The sequence below is a fragment of the Telopea speciosissima genome, chromosome 5 (assembly GCF_018873765.1).
Source record: "Telopea speciosissima isolate NSW1024214 ecotype Mountain lineage chromosome 5, Tspe_v1, whole genome shotgun sequence".
Taxonomy (NCBI): Eukaryota; Viridiplantae; Streptophyta; class Magnoliopsida; order Proteales; family Proteaceae; genus Telopea; species Telopea speciosissima.
The window spans coordinates 51,791,988-51,817,575 of record NC_057920.1 but is presented as its reverse complement, the minus strand read 5'-3'; the positions used below and the strand labels follow the sequence as shown (position 1 = coordinate 51,817,575).

The 25,588-nt window shown below is 39.0% G+C and overlaps 2 protein-coding genes across 2 annotated transcripts; one reads left to right on the top strand and one right to left on the bottom strand.

The window, feature by feature from the left end:
• Positions 1 to 9,725: 9,725 nt before the first annotated feature.
• Positions 9,726 to 17,618, bottom strand: LOC122662737 (mogroside IE synthase-like). Its single transcript, XM_043858457.1, has 3 exons — positions 17,590 to 17,618; positions 10,886 to 11,522; positions 9,726 to 10,467 (listed from the first exon to the last, which is right to left on the bottom strand). Exons 2-3 carry the CDS (start codon positions 11,516 to 11,518, stop codon positions 9,745 to 9,747), a joined length of 1,356 nt encoding a protein of 451 aa, XP_043714392.1. The 5' UTR covers positions 11,519 to 11,522; positions 17,590 to 17,618; the 3' UTR covers positions 9,726 to 9,744.
• Positions 16,390 to 17,523, top strand: LOC122663055. Its single transcript, XM_043858762.1, has 2 exons — positions 16,390 to 16,444; positions 17,042 to 17,523. The coding sequence occupies exons 1-2, from the start codon at positions 16,390 to 16,392 to the stop codon at positions 17,521 to 17,523; spliced, it is 537 nt and encodes a 178-aa protein (XP_043714697.1).
• Positions 17,619 to 25,588: the final 7,970 nt, after the last annotated feature.

The window sequence follows — 25,588 nt, the reverse complement described above, 5'->3', positions numbered from 1 at the left end:
TCCTCAATCGAGAGTAGGGGAGATTCATTGACAGTAAGTTCATAGATTATCCTCCTAGCACTAGCCCCCAAAGTGAGGAGTACCGAAGGAGGAGCCTATGTCTTGTAACATCGATACTTGGTGCCTCTGTGAAGTGTGCATCAAAATGAGGAAGTTCTTCGGGGTTTCGGAGGACTTTGACTAGGTGAGCATCGATCCTAAAATTCCTTGATTAGTATGTATTTTAGTATCTAAGCAAACAATCCATTGTATTATAATTTGTATGTGTTAATATTAGCCATTAAGACCCCTCTTGCATGTATAAATACCCTCTTGAAGACCCCAAACCCATGACCAAACCACCATGAAAACCCCTTGTTGAACCTCCAAAATTGAGGATTCTTAATGTTGGAATCCAATTCCCCTTAGGAGATCTCATGTGGATTAAATCCACCAATTAAATGGCATTTTAGGAGACTAAAATTACCTACATACTGATCCCCTACAAGCCCCATGGCCTTAGGCCAAGCTTGGACCCAAGCTGAGCTGAAATTCAATAGAAGTAGTCCTTGCAAATGATGAAACCATCCTCTGGAGACATCATCCACAGAAGCCAGAATAGGCTATAAACTGGACTTTTGAATTTGGGTTTGATCCCCAGACCCTCTCTCACTTATGGTACACCTGTAATGTGACTTTTTAGGGTAAGCTATACTTGAAGCAAGAGCATACATGTGCACAGAACCCAAGGGCATACGTGACAATGATTGTGAGTGGATTAGACACTTTGACTTAATTCTTGGAATGTTTTTAGGGTAGCCCACCATGAAGTTCAGGCATCGACCAGTATTTTGGGATGAACACCAGGACGGGATTTTTATTAGGGGTTTGTTGATAACTCAACGAAGAGTCGAGTACCGCAGGCTTCCACATTGGCACGGATTTGACATCGTCGGACTGCCATCCAGCTTATGGCACTGGATGCTGAGTATGCTACTTGAGTGTCAAAGTAGTACTCGACCCAGACTTAGATTTGTTGTTAGGGGAAAAATCAACAAATGCATTCATTGTGTGAACTGAGCATCATATATGTTATTGCTAAGGGTGTCAAAACCAAGCTGAAACCGTTTACCAAAATCGAACCGAACAATTTAAACCGAAACCGACAGACCGTTTAGTTAAATGGTCCAGTTATGGTTTTAGAAATGACACCATTTCTTTAATCGGTTTGGTTCGGTTTAGACCAATTAATCCAATTAAAACCGATTATAACCAAACCGTCTAACTGTTTAAAAACCTAACAACTTTTTTTTTTTTATAAACAAAAAAATAAAAACCTAGCAAGTAGCAACTAGTAAGTAGTCACGTTTCTTCATAAATGATTTCCTTTCTCCAAAAAAAAAACTAATAACTTAGTAAGTAATAAGTAATAACTAGTATTAGTAAATAGAATAGTAAATGTGTATAGAACCATATAACAGAAACCGTGTAAAACTGTATAGAACCATTTAACCGAAACCATTTAAAAACCGTTTAACCGAAACCATTTACTAAATGGTCCGGGTTTTGATTATGAGACCGTTTAGTTAAATGATTTGGTTACGGTTTCTACCCTCAAGCAATCAAAATCGAATTGAACCGAACCGTTTAACCGAAACCGGACCGTTTAACACCCTTAGTTGTTGCACTTGCTTATGTGGTTTAATCGCTCACTGGACTTAGTTGGAAGCTCATCCCTCGAGGATCCTCTCTTTTTAGATATGGATGCAGGCATGATGGACCCGATCGAGGTCGAGTAGGACTATCAATGTGGAGATGGATACGGAGCACAGTAGTGTGGGCTGGAGGCCTATCGATTTTATGTTATCTTTTATTCAATTTTGGGATTGTAAGTAAGAACGATGTTACTTTTGGATTTGTTTAAGATATACTATGCTTACTATATGGTTGTTGAACACTGTGGCTTTTTGGAATAAGATGGCACTTATATCTATAATATAACTCTTCTAGTTCCTGATTCTATTAGTTAAGCTATGTTATATAATTATTTACTTCCGCTACAACTCTGATCATGATTTAATTGTCGGGATTAGTGAACATGACACAGCAAAGTGTAGATCCTTGGGATTGGTGTGGAATACCGGGGGTATTCAAATCACACGGCCCTAGGTGTGGAGAGTGGGGTGTGACAGCATGGTATTAGAGCGCTTTTGCCTACTGTGTTCACTGATTAATTTAATCCATCTTTATCCATTCAGTGTTAGGAATCGAATAATAAAAGCCTTAAACAACACACAAATAGGATAGAGGCATGCTTGTGATTGAAAATGCAATTTTATTAGTTAGTAACCATCCTTACATAATAGGCCGTCCAAGACCGACATAACCCAGATAAAAAGGAATATTATATTAAAACCTTTCTTGTCCCTGCAGTCCTAACAATTAGAAACTAAATTAAAAATAAACAAAGAGCATAAAAAAATAGGAACCCAAAATAAAATCCTAAGTCTAATCATGTTGCTTTTCTTTCACCTTGTCCTTAGCTTGGCCTTCCCCTCTAGGTCGAAGTCCCGTCCTGCCTCAAGCCCTCTCTATCATCAAGCAAAATTCTATGTCAGTCAGCCTGTCATCCACATCATCAAAGCCCACGTTCACCAAGGATATCAAGTCCTTGTACTGATTCTCCATCCTATGTTCCACGGCAGAGAACCTCTGTATCATATAGCCCCAACCTAGTGCACCTGACCGATCACTCTCTCGAGGTAGCGGTGGAGGAAATGAATCAGCCTGTGGTGATGAAGTTCCAGTTGCATAGGAGGTAGTGGCACCAGCTATCTGGGAAGTGCAAGGAACTACCCTCCGCTGGGTGCCCCGAGTAGGTGAGGCAGCAACATGCCTAGCTACTTGGACCCTATCAGGTGAAGGCTTGAAACTCATTTCTCGTCCAGTTATACCCATCCTCCTCAATGAGGTTTTGTTGAGAAGAGTGACATGTTTACCCCTCCAATCATCATCTATGGGTACTTGGAAGTGGTGTAACAGCCTCGTGATTAGTTTAGCATAAGGAAGATTCGGATTTAGTGCAAGTGTCTAGGCCCAATATAAGTCCAAATCTCCTTTTGTTTTTCTGTAACCTCATCCAAGCTTTTTCGAGTACCTATAGGTTGGCGAGTCAAAGTCCTTTCATGCTTGATTGCCTCAAAGTGAGCCCCTCCCCTTCTGTGCGACCTTGTTCAGCAGCTCCTTTGAACTCAGCCTTGATTTTTGTTAACTTTTCACTTGTGGACTTCTTTGCCTTCAATTTCCTAATTTCCTCTGCCAACTCTTTTTCCTTATTAGACAGATTAGTCTCAAATTTCTTGAAAGATTGCAGTTGCGTGTGGATGTTCTAGATCTTGACTAGTTGACTATCTTTGTGCTTGGTAGTCATTTCAACATCAAAGAAAGCCTCCAGAGCAGCAGGAAGTGTTGTTTCAATGGTATTGACCAGTTCAGGGAATAGAAACAAGACTTTTGGTAATCCAAAGAGATGTCTAAAGTAGTCTAAAGCAATTCCAAGGTTCTTTGAGACCATCCATTTTCCTTGAAGACTTTGAAGTAAGGCCTCTGATTGAGTCTAAAATCTTCCATGCATTCTCTATCTCAGATGAGCTTGGAGGATACAGAGGAGGCTTTGAAGACAAAATGCCTTGATATATTGAAGGGACAATGATTAGGTCTCCCAAGTTGGCCAACAGGTCATCATCTATAGTCTGTCAAGAGATTTTGGATTAGGCACAAAGTCGACAAGAACAAAAAAAAAAGGAGAAGGTATGCTTACCTCTTCTAGGGTAACTTCTTGAGGGTCATGTTGAATCATTTCATTTAGACCGATAGACTTAACCTAATGTGGTTCTAAAGAAGACTGAGTCATTACAGGACTTGCCAAAGGTGACACTTGGGTAACATTCAACAGATTGATGGACTTCAAAGTAATAGTCTAAAACGATGGCTGGTTCTTGGCCGCCAAGGAGACAAACTTTGATTGGTTTGGAATTAGTATAATATGGATCACAACAGGAGTAGAAACAAACTTTCTAGGACTTGAAATGGAAATCCTGGAAAGGTTAGCTTTATTGCCCTAATCATTTTGTTTGCTTCGAATGCTTTTGGAGCAGGGGTGATCAACAACAGAACTTGTAGATGACTTCTTTGATCTCTTAGTGGCACCAGGTTCAGATTCACCACTTTTGGTAGGGTTCGATTCATTGGCTTCATCATGTTTCTTGCCTTTAGAACATGGCCGATCAGCGGTAGGATCGGTTGATGATCTCTTTGTTCTCTTGGAAACTTGGGAATCATAACCCTCACTTACTTCAATGGGCTGTTTCATAGCGACTTGCTTTTCTGAGAGATGTTTAACTTCTGAAGAGGGTCCCTTTGGTGGCAATGCATCTAGAAGAAAAAAGGGAAGAATAAGGATAAGACCGATATGAAATGATTGAATTTCAACAAAGAATACCTAAGTACTGATGATATCTGACTTTAGAGACATATTGGTCTGCCAATCAATAATGGTTGTCCAATGCATATAGGCCAAAATGGGATACATTTTAGTGTTTTCAAAAGCTTCATGATAAGGCACATTAGCATTGGCAAAAGGGACATGTAACGACCCCAATTCAAGGACTAGGTGGGGCCCATGACACCAAAGTCCAGACGGGACCGCACAGGAAAAAATTCCTCATCCATAAAAAGAACTATCAATTCAATATCATCCATCATTCTAAACAGTCCATTTACATTGAAAATCAATTCCATCCAGTTCTCATTCAATTCAGTTCTATTTAGTTAGCATTCCTATGCCATCAGACCACTAGTCTTGGTATCAGAGCAATAGGTTTAGATAGATTCTATAGACTAGTGGTCTGATGGCATAGGAATGCTAATTGAACAAAACTGGATGGAATTGATTTTCAATGTAAATGGACTGTTTAGAATGATGGATGATATTGAATTGATAGTCCTTTTTATGGATGAGGAATTTTTTTCCGGTGCGGTCCCGACCGGACTCTAGTGTCACGGGCCCCACCTGGTCCTTGGATTGGGGTCGTTACAGGATAGTTGGCCAAGGAGGTTGTTTCTCCAGGAACTTTTTAAATTCCTTTTCAAAACTCCTCATGTTCACAAGGAGCCCTTTCCAAGTATGGCTCTCATTTTCTGGCCGAGCTAGGAAGTCGTTGCGATGTTTCTTTTAATCGGACAACAGCTACCTAATGCCTTTTATCCAGAACTCGCCAGTCTTGCTCATGGAGATACTTAGTTCTGACAAAATTTTCTTATTCTACGATTGACTAGTAAGGAGAGATGTCTTTACCTTTATCGGTCGCTGACCATTTCTTTATTTTTTGCCGCAGTTGAGAAAATTGTCAGAAGTATTTCTAGGAACATGACCGGAGGTAAAAGACTGATAATCTTCAAATGTTGTAGATTGATCAGTACAGAGTGAGAAATAAAACTTTGAAAATGGTGCAGCTTGAAGTTAGAAAGTGCTAATTTGTTGAGAAGTGTTACGTCATAGATACTTTCCATTTCTTTCAACACTCGACGTTTAGTGTTACCTTCATCATCTGAAAAATAACATGGATATGGAATGGCTTGGAAAAGACTTAACTAACGAGCCTAAAACTAGGGATGGTAGGGTTTGGTCCTATACATGTCGTTCTTTGATTGCTCAAGATAAGCTCCAAAGTGTAGGTCACGACAGACCAAGAAGGAAGCTCATAGGTCAGGATGGGCTAATGGATTGTGAAGGGCAGAGGCAAGCCAAACAGGAATACTACTAGAAAACTGAAACAGAACGAAAGCTTTGCTGAAACGGTCTTCAAGAAATTTGAAGAAAAAGAGAAAACAATCAATCAGAGGCTAGTTGACTAGAGCTCAAAGCACTTTCTAACAAAAAACTGGGTAATTTCTATCCTATGGGGGAGGATTGAATTCAGGGAAGTATGCACTTAGACATAATTGAAGAACCTAGAAGGGACCTCCTCCATGGGTGAAATTTGACCAAACTAAGTCATTGCAACCAATGTATAGGGCAGACAAAATAAAAGATGCTAATCGATTTGTCAGCCGTCAGCCAGGGCATTAGCTAGTCTATATGCTCGAGTACAGATGAGGCAGCGACAAAACCAAGACAAAAGAAAGGCAACATACTCTTGTTCTTGAAAACGGTTTAAGTAAGAAGTATAACTTGCCCGTTTTGAGAAATCTAGACCCCAGTCTTCTTTGGAGCCTTCGGACCCACCATTGAATTCCTCACCTTAAGCTTAAGACCTAGAAGGGCGCAGATGTCCAGAAGAGTAGGGGTCATCATTCCAAAACTGAAATGAAAAGAGTTTACGTTCAAGACAAAAAAAAAAAATGGAGGACACTGTGAAGAAGATTGGTGTTGCAAGCGAAAAAGATTTTTGACATGAAGATGGCATCATAGATGCCAAGCTCTTTCCAAGTTTTACCCTTTATAGCTGAAACCCTTTCAACCCAGGCATTCCATTCATCATACCAAGAGGGTCATAATTGGTTGAATGCCTTGATTTTGAATTTGGGAGAAGAAGGATTTCCTTTTTGGAAAAGAAGAGATTCGTCAAAATGAATTGGAAAATTTAGGATAGAGTCAGCTATAGAAGGATCTTGTAAGTTAGGGCCGTTCGGATCATTTCAAACATGGCCAAGCAGTTATCATTTGTTTTAAATAATAACGATCATGTCTAGGGTAGGCAGTTGCAATCTATCAGGAAATTATGACCAACTCTGAAACCGATTAAGATAGAAACTGCTACAACTTAAATAGAAGAATAAAAGGAAGAGAAATGATTTTTTGTCAAATCAAATAAACTTGCAATTTTATATTTGCTAGGACTGGGAATTCAGTTTAGAGTAGTTCATCTAGTGTAAACTTTCCTTTCGTGGGATCTTGTTATGTGTTTTCTATTGTTCAAGATGACGATCAAATAGAATTTCATCTCCAATCATTTGCTTTGTGTTCTATCATTTTTTCCTTGTTCTTTGTGAATATTGAAAAATCCTTGGAGCAACCGAGGCAAGAGTGCAATCCATTATCGCCTGAGAGAAGTTGAAGTATAGCTTTCAATCAAGGCATATCTCTGGGCTAAAAGACTTTGGCACGCTTACGCATCAACAACAATGTTGAGACTGAGAAAAGTGGAAACAGTTAAAAAATGCTTCTATACCTAGGCATTACATCCTCAACAACTATGAAGCATTAAAATCATTTAGATAAATGCTGATTTAGCAAATGGGCCACATCAACTTACATTTTTAAATAGAAAGAAGTAGTCTAATAGAAGGTGTGCTTGTGTGCAACAATAAAGTTGCTCCATTGTGAACAAGTAGTCACGGTTTCAAGTCTGGAAACTTCCTTGTGCAATTGGCCAGTACAACCTTTTTTTAAAGTAGTCTAACAAACTAAAAGGAACTTAAAAAAATAACTTTTACTTGTCTATTGGGGAAATGTTTCCTATGGGGGAGAGTAGCCCTGCACACAGAGGCCAATGGGAGAAACAAAAAATGGTTCTAAGTGTTTTCCCCTTAAAAAAAACAAGATATTTCTGTCTAGTTGTGTAGCCCCTGCACCAACGCTGCGGTCAATGAGAACATGCGCAAGGGCATCAATATAGGTAGGATTTTTAATTTTCAGAAGAGGCGAGGTGATGATTTCACGCAATCCTATGTCTGGACGGAGGATTCACGCGATCAGGCAGGGATCTTTATCCTCTCAAGTGCGGTGCACTGCCCAAGAACCTCACTTGTGCATCCGACAGTGCACGTAATGCACCTTTAAAGGTCATCCTCTCGGCCTTATGACCACCGTCGGATGCTCAAGTGTGGTGCACCGGGTAGTGCACAGCACTTGAGAGGATAAAAATTGGGTTTTATTTCAAATGTCCCCTCTAATTGCCCATATGTACAAATGCACCCCTGAACTTTCACTAATTCCAAATGCACCCCTACTTTCCAAATTTTGTAACACTTTAGTCCAGTCCATTAGTCTGGGAATCTAATGACCAAAATGCCCTTATGATAAAAATCCACCAAAATTAAAGAATAAAGTGACCAAATTGCCCTAATCTTCCCCAAATCATTTAGGGTTTGAAACTGAAAATTATCCAAAAAAAAATGTAGGAAAATTGCATAAATAAAACATAGAATCATCCAATAAAACAAATTTTCCTGGAAAACGTTTGCCCTATTATCCTTGCCCACACCATTAAAAAACAGAGTTTAAGTCCCTGCCCGTCACCATTAAATATCCAATGAAAGGGAGAAGCTTGAATATTTTATTAATGGACAATATTTAAGAAAAAGACTGCAACATAGGCTAAAGGAAAGCAACGTAAGTTTGAATCAAACTTCAAAGATTTGAAAGAAAAAAAAGCCCAAAATAATTTGATGAGGTATTTATGGATCCCACCAGCTCTATATCTTTCTTCTACTCCAGTTTCTCTTACTTTGTGACTCTATGAGCTCCTCTGTCCTTTGAATAAAACTCATGAATTCAATTCCAAATTTCCAACACTCATAAATCTAACTTAATTGATGGAAGGCTAGATAGCATCTGTCCAAGCTCCTACAAAATCACCTAATTCTTTACTAGCTACCTCCACTGGTTCTGAATAGCGACTGCATGCCCTCCTCCAAATAATAATATATAGAAAAGAGACGTGTTGAAGATGTACATCATAATAATCCCACTTATAATAAGCCAGAAATAGTAACTTAACTACCATCTTATAGCTATATAGATTTATTCAATAAACCACATGCATTGTATGTAACACAAAAGAGAGAGAGAGAAGGTCGCCATTATTGGGGGACACATGAGATTAAGAGGAGAAATCCATCTCATCAACCACACAATAATGGAGAGGCAATGTGGCCCACCTTATCTATTATATTGCAGTGCTTAAATAAGTCATTCCTACCCATTAGTGATGAAGGTAAACTGATTTTTATTTGACTAATGAGTACGTGATGATGATCGATGAGTAGTTCGGAAAGATTGCATATAAATTAAGTTCAATTCCATGTTTTAATTAACACAAGCAAACCTATGGAAATTGAGGGCATGTAACTTTTTGACATGCATAGTCCCAATTGTTCCTGCTATATGCATCCAAACCTCCCCTAAGATGCATGCACTTAAGAATTCTAGGGAACAACAATAGGGACAGGCTCTTAACATTATCCTTAAGTAGCCTTGAATAGGGTGTGAGAAGATACCTTTCTTACTTTTTTTTTTTTTTAATAAACAAGATACCTATCTTACTGATCCTCACAAACTTTTTAAATTGCAAATAAGCTAGAGTGTAGCAAACAATCGCTTGGTCGGTTGGTTGGTGGTTTGTCGATTGGAGTGTATTCCTAATTGAATTGCATAATATCAGGCACCAATTTGAAATAATCCCCTTCCACTTTCAGTTCACAAATACTTCTCTTAGATTTTTGTATTTTCCAAAATACCCTTCGAGATTCCTAGTTAGTGCCTGCAATTGGGGCAGCGTCAAAAATTTGTCCAACATAAATCACTTAGACACCCACCATTTGATTAAATGAAATCATAAAATTATTTTATTTTATTTTTTGGTGTATTGAGATTTACATTCAAAGAAGCTCAAGGATACACCAAACCCTAGAAGGAGAAAGGGTAAATAACAAGGGGGAGAAATAAAATATGGGAATTCTTATTAAGCAATCGAATTCATATTAGGTAGAAACTAATTGAGCTACAAATTCATCAATATTATTATCTGAACTTCCACCTTTATCCACTGCTTCTTTAGCCAAATTCTTCCATTTGATGGCATTCTTCTTAATCACTTCTCCTCTCTTTCCCTCCATAGTTTCCCTTATGCAACGCTCTACCTCTTCTTTTTTTACAATCCCTTTGTCATCCACCCGAGCCCTAATTCCTACTTCCCAAACATCCTCAACATACTTGGCATTAGTGGTTTGATCTGTCCACTGTGGCAGTCCAACCATTGGAACTCCTAAGCTCAATCCCTCTAGAGTAGAATTCCATCCACAGTGTGTAACAAAGCATCCTATTGCCTTGTGGGCTAACACGTCTAACTGAGGGCACCATGACACCACCAAACACTTCTCTGATGCTTCATCCACAAACTTGTTACTGAGCTTGTCTCTCTCTGATGCCCTCACCACCCATAAGATGTAGCTATTGCTTCTCCTCAAACCCAATGCTAGTTCTTCCATCTGCTCAACTCCAAGCGCAGCCATGCTCCCAAATGATACATAGACAACCGTTCCACTTAGCCTATTATTTAACCAGTTCATACACACAGTAGTGTTTGGATTGAAGAGATTAAGATTGTAGTCTTTATCATCTTCTATCCCCTTCTCCAAGTACATGGATGGTAAAGTTGGTCCAATCGTCCTCAAACGCCAGAGTTTCGCCATCCACTCCACCACCTTAAAAGAGAGATCAAACTTATAAGCAACAAAGTAACCCAAGTGTAGTGTCCACGCCCAGACACAAAGAAGGGAGAAATGACTGCCCTGCTCTCTATGAAAGGTGGAAATGCCCTTCCTATTGATGCCTCCACAAGAAACTCATCCCCACAATTAGCGGAAAAGGATTTTGTATAGCCGTGGCGGGAGTTGGAGCGTCCAGCCCCGCTAAACGATAGTAAAAACAAGGGTGGGATGGTCATTTCACAGGTGGGTCCCACCTGGGCCCCACATGTAAAATGACCACCCCATCCCTGTTTTCGGGGTGGTTTCCCAGCGCTGGACCGTCCAGCTCCCGCCACGGCTGGACAGAAAACTAAAAATCTTTATTTGGAATATAAAAAAAAATTGAACGAAGTTGAAATGTTTCAATAGTCACCTCAATCTCCAATTTGTCGAAGGTGTTCACAAGAACCCAATCTGCTTCATCTATGTTAGAGAATTGATTCACAACAAGTGACATGTAAGCGGGATAAGATCCTACCACATAAAGAAAAGATGGCAAGTCTTGTGGTTGAAGTGGTGGGAGCCCAGGAACTGAAACAGTACTACTCTGGTCCGGTGGTGGGATGCTGAGAAGTCCCCTTTGAACATGGTAGTATATGTTATCAACTGCACAAGACTGAGTGAAGAATGAGGCAGTAACCAACCCAAACGCTTTGGCTACATCTAAAGCCCATGGTAAGAATGAGTCATACACAAGGCACTTGATTGGGTAACCTGAGTCATTTAGTTTGTTTATGAGCTCAGTTAAGGTTTGTGAACCTCTTTCTTTTAAACAAGAGAGGTAGGTCTGGACGCTATCGGCTTTTGTAAAACCATCATCATCGAAGCCATCAGAGATGGTTTCAATACCAACTGAACTGGATTTGGAGATGAAGATGGTTACAGCCAGTGTGACTTTCAGGCCTTTTGAGACTAAACGTTTAGAGAATTGGAGGGTTGGGTTTATGTGGCCTTGGCTTGGGAATGGAAGCACCAACACATGGTCTCTGCAAGCTTTCTTTTCCATCTCTCTCTCTCTCTCTCTCAACATGTCTATCTATATATACTCACAATTCCAGAGGACATTTAAGGCTGAGAATAGTTTCTTATCCATGGAAGCAAATGAAGTCTGAAAAAGGACGAGGTGCAGGCGTGCAGCCCACTTTCAGGTTATCCGCATCACAATTGGTGGGCCCTTAAGGCTTAAGGAAGGTACAGTATCCGTTTTATTAATAAAAAAATCTTAGAGAGAGAGAGGCAGTGTACCACATAAATCACACTATACACTAGTTAATGTCAGATCCCGGGTACTGCGGCTACTGCCCATCGCTCCCTTGCTTTTATCCTTAAAGTTAAACAATTGAAAGATATATATATATATATATATATAAAAGGGCAGCGATTATGTCACTCATAGATGTCTCTCTCCCTAGATCAAATTAAAATTAAATGAAAAGAAAAAAAAAAAAATTCTACCGAAAATGACAGAAAAAGACATCTAATGTTATTTTTTAAAGGATAAAACTGTTTGTAACCATTGTTGGAACCGGACTTATTTGCCCATCCCATTATACTTGTCAACCCCTAAAATTATGGTGTTTTTTTTATAGTTTTCCTCAAAAACCTCCTCCTATCTACTCCTCCGGTTCTCCCCTTCTTCTCCATCTCCGGATCTGGCTCTCCTTTCCTCGCTCTCCCCTCCCTGGCTATGGCTCCCTCTCCCACTCCCACTCCTTTCCTCTGTCTTAACTCCTACGACTCCCTACCCTGCTGCCACTTGCAACATTCGGGTCTCATGGTTGGGTGGGTGTTCGACTACAGGGTGGTGCTTGCCGGAGAAGAATTGCCCCTGCAAGTTCTTCGTCTATCAATATGGCCTTGTAATGAAGGTTATGGTTCCAATCATAACCAACACAACAGATCCCAATTGGACTAGTTGGAACAACACGGGATTTGCCAAGATTTTATATCTGTAAAATTAAGTGTAGTGGGATTGGTACAGGTTTCACGATTTCTGCAGTCAAATGTCTCAAAAACCTCTTTGGTTAAATCAAGCAGTCCCAATGGAATACTAAGCTAGTACCATTGAAATTATGAGGATTGATATACAGTGCATATAGCCTTCGAAATACAACCAATAGGGATCATGAATATCAACTGAAATTATTTCAAAATCTCTGAAAACTAACCCAAAATCGAAGGAACACTACCATTTTTTAACAATAATCAAAACAAAGCCTCACAAGCCTACTTGCAGCAACCCCATTATTACTCTCCATTTCCAACAACCTCACAACACCTTCAGATTGCCACTCAATCCATGCCTCCACCCATTCCCCCATTCTGCAAAATCTTCCCGGCCTCCTCTAAAAAACCATCCCCACTCCCACCTCCACCCTTTAATTTCTCTCTGTGTTAATCCCCTGCCCCACCCCGCCATACTCGGCTCGGAGGGAGCGGCCTTGGATGCAAAACGGGGGGGTGAGTTGGGATTTGGGAAGGATTAACTTCTGAAACAAACAGAGGCCAACGGGTTTCACACCGGCGATTGAATCGGGAGGAAGAAAAACAGAAGAAAAAAAATATGTCAATGTGAAATTACATTATGTGCCTTCAAATCATACAAAATGCATTCTATTTAAGGGTACATAAAGTCCGGTTACAAATTCTGTCATGGTTACAAACAGACACACCCTTTTTTAAAAGGGGAAAGGCTCTGTTATAGGTGTCAATCGGTAACTTTGAATCGATTTCAGTACAGAAACCCAACGTGGATAAAGATCCTCTGCGGTACACCATCAGGCGGTGCAATGGTGGTGCAACCTTCACTGCACGCCACATGGTGTACTAAAATCCAACGCTCAATAATTAATACCCATTTCCCCTTACGAAAATACTCATTTGCTAACCTCAAGGGGTTAGCACAGCTGGCTTGGAGGGGACATGAGACTCCCCCTCAGGAAGCGAGGTCTCGTGATCAAACCTTCGCTTGGTATAATTTCTTGGGGCCACCCTGCCTAAGGCTCACTAGGGCCCGAGCTCCCGGTTTGTGCGTGGCACGGGGTCATGTACGAGCCGGTGGGATTTAGTCGGCCTAAAGTTGGATACCCCTCTTGTCTCCAAAAAAAAAAAAAAAATACTCATTTGCTGGTGTACCCGATCTAAAACCCGTTTTGTGGCTGTGACCCTATAACAACTCATGTTCAAAGCACAAGTTGTCTCCAAATAAGCACCATTTGCAGGCTCTACGGATCATTTCAAAATACTAAAATACTATACCTAATGCACTTCTGCTCTTGACTTGAGATATCAAATTCTTGCAGCAGAAACATTAATGGATGGGATTTAGTGATTGCATTTGGATTCAATGCTGCAATAAGTTTGTACACTCTATTCTCTTTCTTTTATTAGTGTTTTTTTAAGTAAGGGACTATTGGAATTTTTTCAATAATTGTGTGGACGGTTTTGGGTCATTCTTTGGTTCAATGTTGGCCTGGTTTTTTGACTAAGGGATATGTATCTTCAAAGAGACATATCTAAGGGACATGTATCTTCAAAGAGACATATCCAAGGGACATGTATCTTCAAAGAGACATATCTATTTGTATAGGTGCATTCATAACACTTGGATTGGAATCTTTTAATCTAATCCATTGATCCAAGAGACACATCTACACCATGGGATATCTCCAAGAGACACACCTACACCATGAGGTATCTCCAAGAGACATACCTACACCATGGGGTATCTTCAAGAGGCACTTACATATAAGTGCTTGGATTAGAACCTTTTAATCCTATCCACTCATGTCAATGGACACATCCATTCCCTGAGGTGTCTTGAAGGGATACATCCACCATTATAAATAGAGATGAAATTGACAGCCCAAATCATTCAATTTTTGTGGTACAATTTCAGTCAGTCAGGCATTAACAAAATCTCAATTCTCTGATAGTTTTAAGTGATTACTATCTCTGCAAATCAGTAATCAGTCCAGTCTGTTTTATCTTAGGAAGCAGATTTGCTGCAACCCAGTGTAGTAATAGAGTGCAACTACTGTCTTAAGGACAGAACGATAAGGACAGAGCGTACTCGTTCGACTCAGGCTATCTCTCTGTCCTCTCCTTCTTTTGATATCAATTTTCTAACAGAGACGACATTGGGCTAATCTAGTAGGTTATGGTTAAAATTTTTTCTTTGTCTTAATATAGTTTCATGTAACCTGAAGGCATTGACCAGCTAAAAAATGGTTTTTTTTATTGTTACTGTCGTTTGACTGTTTGCTGCCCTAGTGGCCTTCTTCCCCTTCTTCATCGATCCAGTCCTATCTTCTCAGGTGAGTTCCTCTTAGTTCTTCTTCTTTCTTTTGTTCTTATTCTCTATTCTATTTCCTTCAGTTCTACTCTGCTCTTACTTCTCCCTTCCTTCTTGGCAGTTTGATATCCTGTTCTGGACGGTAATAGTAGCCCCCAAGTCTCGAATATAAAATAAAAAATGCAACTATAAACATATCCCCAAATGTATGTTTCCACTTTCCAATCCACAAATTCTACAAAAAATGAGTTTGCTGAAGCTTATGATTTTGAATTCTTAGACTACCTTGTCTTAGATGAATGGGGAAAAACATACCTTGAAGTAAAAATGCTTCCTCCTTGCCCTCTCTACAAATTGTCTGAAGCAAGAAGATCGCTGCCGCTAGAGGAGTTCAAAAGTTTCATCTGTTGGGTGAAAACCCTTGCGCAGGGGAAGAGGACACTGAAGGATTTCGATTTCGCTCGTGCACTAGGAAATTTTTTTAACCCATTTTTTAATTAGAAATGGGTCATTTCAGGGAGTCGGGTTTGTGTCAAATGAGTATTTCCATTTGAAAATTGGTGAAGCATTTTAAAGCGTTGGATTTTAGTACACCACGTGGCATGCAGTGGAGATCGTATTGCCACTGCACCGCCCGATGGTGTACCGCAGAGGATCTTTATCCCCCGTGGTGGATATGGATTTTGAGGAAAATGGTACAAAACGTACCGCAGATGAAAATTAAAAGGACCTGATTTTTCCACATGGACATTGAGGAAATAACCTCACCAACGACCACCTTAGGTCTGCCATATGTGAAATCAGATAACAATAGAATTTTGTGGAACGTGCAAAATTTCATGTCAATCTGAGTTAACCATATGGCAAAATAAGGAATTGCAAAATCCGGGACTACTAAGAGTGAGTCGACTAGTTATCATCCATTCCCACTTTGGAGGAAATCAAGCAAGCCACTTTTTCTATTAATTGGAGCCTTTAAGGCTCCTGGATCAGATGGTTTTCTGGCCTGTTTCTATCACAAATTTTGAGATGTTATTTCAAATGATATTAGGAGTGTGGTTAATACTCTTTTTATAATTTTACTTTACCACCTAGTAGTTACCATACCCTCATATGCATGATTCTCAAAAAAGAAATGCCACCTCAGTCTCTAAGTTTAGATCGATTAGCTTGTGTAATGTATCTTATAAAATTATTACAAAGATCATGGCTAGTAGGTTAAAAGGCATTCTCTCTTTTATTATCTCACCCTTCTAGGCGGCACTTTTACCTGTAAAACAAATCTCAGATAACATTATCATTGCCCAAGAGATTTTTCACTACCTCAATTAGAAAAAAGTAAAACTAGGTAAGTGACCATTAAAATAGACATGACCAAAACTTATGACAGGGTAGAATGGCCCTTGATATGTAATCTCTTTAATTATCTAGGCTTCAATTCTAGCTGGGTTTCTCTTATTCAGACCCTCATCTCAACCACATCTTTTCTTTCAAAATTGAAGGCAGTCGTTTTGGCTTCCTAAAACCAGAAAGGACTCACCAACAAGGTTGCCCCTATGAGTTCCTATCTCTTTCTTATTGCAATGGAGGTTCTGTTTAGACTTCTAGCAACCTATAGAGAGTTAAGGTCGTTCAAAGGTATACAAATTGCAAGAGGAACCCCAAAAATAACCGATCTATTAGTTGCAAATGACACTTTTGTTTTCTATAGGGCCACTGATGAAGATATACTCACCATCAAATCAATCCTAGACCTATTATCTGATATTTCAGAACAGGAGATCAATTTTTCTAAAAGTGAAATCTTTTTTAGTGAGAATGTGGACATCACACAAAGAAGGAAGTTTTGTTCACTTCTTAGAATCTTAAAAATGTCATTAAACTCAACCTATCTATCTATCTATCTATTTATCTATCTATCTGTCTATCTACTATTATATAAATACATGAATGCATGCTTCGTGGCTATTTTTTCACTTGACTACTTTATCCATCATTCTTATTTAAATACCACTAAATAACATGATTCCACCATTCTCTTTTTCTCTTTTTTGATTATTTTTTATAAAAATATTGGTACCCTTTAGTATCTAAATTTTTATATTTTTTTAATCTTTAATACTTGAATCGATGGTATACCAAACCCTTCGTATTTACAAAACCCTTCCTTCTCCTTCCCTCTCCACCGTCTCCTTCATTTTTCCCATTCTCGTTCTCTCAAGAAAGCCAAAACAGATCTCTTTGTTTCCTCTCGTTTCGCCGCCGGAACTTCGTCGGAGACCAGTCGAAGAATCGGTAAATCGGTGGCGGCACTACAGAAGACAGCGAAACCATTGGGCGTGGCCAAACCGAAGAAACAGAACGAAACGTTCGACGCTACATGGAAGATGATCACCGATGGGAGAGGAAAGCCATTGCCACGGCACCTGAAGAAGAGCGAGACATGGGACGTTCCATCTCATGTGATTGTTCCTGACTCGAATCTGGAATCGGCACCAGCGGTGGCCAATCGAAAGGAGCTGAGAAAGTCAGAGACCTTCAATGATGCTTCGTCTTCAGCTTTGTCTGCGTCATCGGCATCATCGAGAGGTAGTGATGGTGGACTGAAGAGGGAGAAATCGCTTAGCCATGATGAGTTGAATCGGCGAGTTGAAACCTTCATTAAGAAATTCAACGATGATATCAGGTTGCAGAGGCAAGATTCGTATAAGCGTTAGATGGATATGGTTAATCGTGGAGTCTATTAATGAGAGATAAATGCTTCATTAAATTACTTCTGTTACATTTTCTATTTCTCTCTCTCTCCCTCAGAGGGAGATGCTAATCCACATTTGCAGGTAAGGTTGTCTGAACTCGATTAATGGTAGAAATCATGCCCTTCAATTTTGACAATCTGATTGGACTAATGGACTCATTGGATGATCTAAGTTCATGCGATTTGCTGTTATATTGTGTCGTTTGTCCTCATATCGTTAATTTTCTTACATTACAGGTCCTTCAATGTTGTTTAAGAGTGGGTGAAGATGGTGGAAACTACACTTGTGTTTCTGAATCAGAGAGGTAGGTTGTTCTAATGGAAATACACTCCGGTTTTAGTTACTGTGTTTAATAGAGAACTTGATTCTGTTTTGGGTTTTTGTAAAGAAAAAAGGAAATCAGAAATGATAGGTTGTTCTAAAGCTACCACGTTTAAAAGTTTAAGTACCCTTTAAATTTAGCTTTTAGCTATTAGATGTAATGCTATAACGAATACTTTGTCATATTTGTAAGATCTAATGCTCCTCTGTCTTATGAAAATTATGCTTTCTTCTTCTTTGTGGATCGATCATCACTTCACAAATTGTGGGTCACAAAACCAGAATAGCTATACCAATTGGAAAGGAAATTCTATTGGAATCTATTTCTGGCTGTATTATGTGACAAACCAAATGGATCATTTAGAAGATCCAAAGTCACCATTAAGTAGGACAGGTCTCTTACGCTCTTCACTATTTTCTCTTGCTTTTTTCACCGTTATATCTATATTAAAAGAGGGGGTGTTGGAGAGCCATCGTTAAGATGCATTCCAGATATTATGATCTTGGGAGAAAAATGAAGAAAAATCTATATTTTGTACTCACTGATTTAGGGGGAATCTTGGCAAAAATATTCTGATTTGTAACGGCAGAAATCGGAATTGGTCCCGGCCAATTCCGATCCGATTCACTACTTTTTGAAACCTTGCTCCCTGCACCTCAATACGTCTTTCTAATATCTCTTTATTATTCACTTCTGGCACTTCAATTCCTAATAAAATTTAGTTCAATATTTTCTAATAAAATTCAGAATCTGAGCCTTTGGTTCAATTTTCTTTTACTCTTTATCATACACCGCTGTCATGCCTAATCTGCAACTCAATTGTACAATTTCATTTCTTCATTCTTGTGTACAATTCAACGTGATACTTACATGTGCTAAAATTATATTTATAAAATAACAGAAAAAAGTAAATTCTATTTGAAGAACATAAAAGTTTGAAAAAACAAAGGAGGAAAACTTGGACTGGCGGTCGATTTTCTTAGGATATGGAACTAAAATGACGTGTGACCTACCTATGGAATTGTGAATACAACTTGAGACATCCTACAAGGAAATCAGAACTACAATGGGTCGGTCTTATTCCTAGCCTTCCGGTTATATTCTCAAAGCTCTACTCGATCCGGAATGCCACATGAAAGAGATAAGGATTTTGTTTTATGTAAACCACGTTAATGTAATCGAAATTGCACCCAGGGTTGACTTTGTGGAGAGACAGCAAGAGGGAGGACAAATATGTAGAGCTCCTAATATCACTCAGATAGTTCTCAAATCTCTTCTTGATTTAATTTTTGATGTTGTGTTTCATCTGGGATTCATGCTATTATCCTCCCTTCTTCCCTGTTTTGGATTCTGAGGTATTAAATTTTTTATGCCCTGTTTCATTTGGGCTTGTTGCTATTGTCCTCTTTTTTTCCCTGTTATGGATTCTAATGTGTTGGTGGTGTTGTTCCTTTTATTATATAAGTGCACGAATGCATGCTTCGTGGCTACTTTTTCACTTGATTATTTTTTCCCTCATTCTTATTTAAATACCACTAAATAACACGATTCCTCCACTCTTTTTTTCTCTTTCTTTTTTATTATTTATAAAATTGTTGGTACCCTTTAGTATCTAAATTTTTATTTTTTTTTAATCTTTAATACTTGAATTGATGGTATACCAAACCCTTCGTATTTACCAAACCCTTCCTTCTCCTTCCCTCTCCACCGTTTCCTTCATCTTCCCCATTCTCATTCTCTCGAGAAAGCCAAAACAGATCTCTCTGTTTCCTCTCGTTTCGTAGTCGGAACATCGTCAGAGACCAGTCGAAGAATCGGTAAATTGGTGGTGGCACTACAGAAGACAGCGAAACCACTGGGTGTGGCCAAACTAAAGAAGCAGAACAAAACGTTCGACACTACGTGGAAGATGATCACCGATGGGAGAGGAAAGCCATTGACACGGCACTTGAAGAAGAGCGAGACATGGGACGTTCCTATTGGAAATGTGTGTCCATCAAACCCAAATTATTAAATTATTGAATTTAATTTTTACATTTTATTATTTTATTTGGGCTTATAAGAATGTTCCATAGGTCTTTACCTAAAACTTGTCTGAACTGGGAACGGGACTGGACATCCTGTTTATATGATTTTCATATCGCATGTTACGAGAAATGGAGATTTCGGTGCATGGATGTGGGTACACGTCGAGAACGTGTAGAGATGAGAATCTGGTACGTATATCTTATGTATTGCTACTGGTTGTGTGTGTGATATACTTACCCGCCACTCGATAGCCCTTTGACCTGAGATATTCCATTTGTTGCAGTGTGGCATTACGGATTTTGGTAAGCCAATGGTTGATGTCCAATCGGACTACAAACCGATACACTGGATTCGTGATCCTGCATTGTAAGCAAAGGGTTTCTCAACATGGAATCCACTGCCCGTTTACGGGGAATATCTAGGAGAGAGAAAGCCGGTGATTGATTGGATAGAAATCTGGATCCAGTGTGTATTCGAAATGCTTTATAAATTTATTTTCAATATAAAATTAATATATAATATATTGAATTTTATTTCAAAATTTTATGGCCGTCCGATCGCAATCACATATTCTCTCGATCAACGTACATGATGAATTGGGGCTAAGTAGCATTAAAGTACATACCCTATAATTCATTATGGGATATTAGGAAAGTGGAAGGGCTTATGTGCAATTAAAGAGTTTATTGGACACATGGCATTATATGGGAGAATAAAATATTTATGGTTGAATATCTTTTTATATTATGACAAGAGATATTATGAGAATATCTCATGAACCATAATTTGGAAAGATTGTATCCCTTTTGAGATTCTATGTCTTCACTTTAGTAGCAAATTGGTGTTGTAAAAACTAGAAGATTCACAAACCACCAAAATGAAAAATTGAGCCACAGCCAAGATGGAAGGAGATCACTTGAGACCCAAGGATCTCCAAAACTATAAAAGGGAGAGAGGGAGGAGCCTCCCATGATTTTGGCAGTGCTCTCTCCCCCTACCACGATTTCTCTCTCTCCACTCTCTTGTAGTAGTGTGTGTAAGACTTGAGCTAGAGAACTCAAGAGGCTTTGGTGATTTTTGTATTCTTCTAAAAGGTTGCAAGGATTGATCAAGCTTCAAAGTGTTAAACGATTTTTCAATCTCTAAGTTTGCATAAGTTGGTAGACCTATTATCTATAGGAGGAGTTTCACTTGCGACTCTAAGGTAACCATGAATGTTTTTTTTGAAATTATTTCTTCTCTACTCTTGATTATGAACTACAAGTATTGACCCGATCCAAATTCCGTTGCGCATCGGGTTTATTCCCAACAATTGGTATCAAAGTATTGCTTATACGTTCATGGTTGGAGTATGGTTTTGATAGAATATGGTTCTCTATGATCTTAGAATAAAGTTGTTATTTTTTTCAATAAGAGGATGCACGTTTTGGTTTGATTATATTATGATTGATATGAAAAGGAAAGAAAAATAAATAGTTATTTTTATTGGACTTTTTAGTTCAATTTTTGGAATGTACTCACACTTAATGGTTAAGTAGGTGATTTTCATTCACCCAATTTTATCACATGTTGATGTGAGATCACATGTATCATTACCTTATTGGACTAGATCATGGAGAATTTTTATTTTATTTTAGTGGTTATGGGAATGGATTTAATTTGTAAATCTATGTGGATGGTAGCATTTAATTATGGAATGTGGAATGTGGAATGTGATGTGCGTTGTGCTCTCTTTCCTCTCTATTTATCTCCCCCCTTTCTTTTTGATAAAATTATGTACTCCACCCCTTGGGCAATCCAATGGTGGGTTGTGTTTACCAATGGGGTTTCTTCCCCAAGGAAAGTGTATAGAGAACTAGGTTGTAATTTTATTTATTTTATATAAGTTCAACCGATGGAGAATTGAAGATCTTAAAGAAAGATGGAGGCCAACATATGATGATGGAAAGAGATAGAAACAAAGCATGGAGATGCTAAAGAATGGAGCAAGCACTAATTATTGTGCATCACTTGATGCATTGGATGCATAGTTTTTTTTACATTAAATTTAATTAAATAATTATTGATTTAGTGGGAGTAATAATACATTATTATTCTCACCAAGCCTACCATCCCATAACCACAATTTATATATGTGTTACCTTGTGCGTTGCATTTTCTATATATGGCGATATATTTTGTGCACGATCGTTTACCCTCCAACTCTTAAAGCATGTGTGATATGGATAGATCTTAATCGGTAGATCTTTGTTCAAGACCCCCTTTTGATGATGGATGTAGAGGTAGGTAATGAGGTCCCCACAATAGAGTCGATAGGACGTTATGAGGATCTCATTACCATACGGTCTACACTTCTCCCATTGGATAGGAAATGGACATGGATAGTGGGAGGATACTGCGTTAGTGGGCCATCTCTCATGATATCATGATTCATTCCGAATCATTAGGAATACACATGACTTGAGTGTGTGTCAGCCGATAGGATATGGACATGACACTCAAGTGTCCAATTACATTGGAAGCCTAAGAGGCGGACAGAATAGTCCACCTAATCACCGTATGTGGGCTGATTCTAGATAGGATAAGTTTTACATACAAGGATTGGTGAGTTCCAATACATTTTTTTCATTATGGAGGGATGTAAAAAAGATGAAGGACCATTGTTTAAGTTAGCTCAAAACTTCAATGGTCACGATATTTATTATGCTATTATTTGTAGATGTGTGGATTATTTCAACATGGCTGCCCCAAACAACAACACCCTTATGTCACTTATCACCCAATCAATATTAACCAGAACAAATTATGAGGATTGACATCGCAACATTATGCTCCTTCTCAAGGCTGAGGGACTTGACTCTGTCTTAATAAAAGAGTCTCCCACTGTACCATCCGCTGATATGGATGGGACTGAGGTTACTTCTGAACTTACCGTGGAACACCTAAAGAAAAGGGTTAACATCTTCAAATCCGACCATCAAAGGGATTCAAAGCCCAACTGTACATTTTGAACTCCATTGACAAATCAATTGTCGAGTCTATCAAGGGAATATCTTCTGCGGGTGACATGATGGCTAAGATCAAAGAGTTGTATAGCCAACAAGACACCCATGTAGAGTACGAGCTAGTGGATAAGATCCACAGTCTCAAGATGAAACTTGAAACTTCGGTCTTGGACCACCTGATGAAAATTCAAAACTTGTTCAAACAATTGGAGGGTTTAGATTCTGAAAAGTTCTCCTTGAAGTATAAGAGGAACATCATTTTTAAATCTCTCCCTGGCTCATTCAGCTCCTTTATTTTCAACTTCAACATGAACAAGTTAAATGTTCAGTTGACCGAGCTGGGTAATATGTTAGAAGAAGCCAAGAGAGCGATTAAAAAGAAAAAGGTAGAAGTGCACCTTACTGAGGTGAAACAATGTTCTTCCAAGAACAAAGGGAAGAAAAAGAAGGGTAAGACCTAGAAAGGAAAAAGCGAAAAAATTCAGAAGAATAAATCTCCTAAGAAAGGAAAATGTTTCTTTTGTGGGAAAAAGGGGCATTGGAAACGTAACTACCGTGCATACCTGGCTTCCTTGAAAATGAAGTCGGACGACAAGGATACCTCTTCAGAAGGTAATTTAAATGTTTTTGTTCTTTTCGAAACTAATATGTCTATTGGACCATCTAACTCATGACTTGTGGATACTGGATCTACGGTCATGCCTGCAATGTGTTGCAAGGGTTCAAAGAGACAAAAGATTGGACAAGAATGAAGTGTGTCTCAAGATGGGCACTAGAGCAAAGGCCAAGGCGTTGGCAGTTGGAACCTATAGTATAGAATTTGATTCTGCATCTTTAATTTTAAAGAATTGCTACTATGTTCCTTCTTTTGAAAGGAATATCATTTCCGTTTCAAAGTTAGTTTCAGACAGTTATGTATTTACTTTTGGTACTAGACTTTAAATTCGTTATAATAATAGTTTTGTTGCTTCTGGAGTTTTACAAGGTGACTTGTATTTTCTAGAACAACCCTTGATGATGAATGAGATTTCAAATATTGATTTGAAACGAAAGAGAGCTCCAGTGAGTCCTACTTACCTATGGCATCTCAGATTAGGTCACATCAATGTAGACAGGATTAACAGGCCGGTAAAGGACGGACCATTAGAAAGTCTAAAGGTTGAGCCATTCCCAACCTATGAATCATGTCTACAAGGGAAGATGACCAAGAAGCCCTTTCCCAATAAAGGCAGGAGAGCCAATGGTTTGTTGGAATTAATTCACACCGACGTGTGTGGGCCCATTAACATCCAAGCTAGGTATGGTTATGAGTACTTTGTGACATTCATCGATGACTATTTTAGATACGGTAGTATCTACTTAATGCGTAAGAAGTCAGAGACTTTTGAAAAGTTCAAGGAGTTTCAGGCTGAGGTTGAAAAACAGTTAGATAAATGCATCAGGCCCATTCGATCAGATCGAGGAGGGGAATATTTATCAGACGAATTCAAAGCATATCTCATGACCAAGGGGATTGTGTCACAACTATCAAATCTCGGTACACCTCAACAAAATGGTGTATCTGAGAGACGCAACCGGACTCTATTAAACATGGTTCGAACCATGCTCACCTTTAGTGAGTTACCCTTATCTTTCTGGGTGTATGCCCTAGAGACTGCGGTCTATATATTGAATAGGGTTCTGATGAGCATATTTATGTGTGAAATCTTAGGGCATAAAGCATATATTTTACCACATTGGATAGAGTTACTTTGGTGCTTTCTTGTGCTTTTCAGGTTTTGGGCTATTTTGGGCTATTCTGGACTATCAGGAGCTGCATGTCCCAAGTTACACGTAAAGTTGCCATTTTTCTTTCCATGGCTGTAAAGGGGACTAAATTTGGAGCAAGATGGACATGACGGAACGCATGTACGCATTCGTTTAGGCCACCATGCAATCGATTATTCCTTTTAGGCCAGGAAAGGATAATGGGTCAGAAAGGAGCTGTAGTGCAAGCCCATAGTCATCTTGCCACTGCCCAAGGACATTTTTGACATTAAAGAAGGTACTTCTAAGCAATGGTGGAGATCTACTGCAAGTACAGGATTGTTTCAGTAATGTTTCATTCTTGAAGAGAGAGAAGGACTGCTACCCACATGGGGGGACCCACACTGCCTACACCCTCCACGATTTTTGAAGGCCCACATGTTATCCACGATTTTTAGAGGGAGCACCAATGCTCCACGATTTTTAGAGGGCATGATGGGTATTGCATTAATTGTTTTGAGTGGAATCCTAGTCATCACCCTTATTTTCTCTCTCCTCCACCTTTTCAAGGGCACTTTTGGAATTTTACTGGGAGAGATTTCTTTTGAAAAATATTCCATGGAAAGTTGAAAAGTCAAAGATGTCTTGATCTCATTGCTTGGAGAAGATATCTACAAAGAAAAGGAAGCGCAAGTTAGAACTAGAAAGTTACTTCTGTAAAAATAGAAGGTTTATGTAGCTAGGATTCTCTTCTCTCCCTCTTTCTATTTTTTCTTTATTCTTGGGAGTCAAGCATTGTAAAGGAGGAAGGAGAAGGGAATATTCCCTGTTTTTGGATTCTCTTCTTCCTCTCTCCCTCTTCCCTTTTCTCCCTTCTTCTCTCCTTCCCCCTATAAATACCCCTTGCCCTTTGGGTTGTAACTAG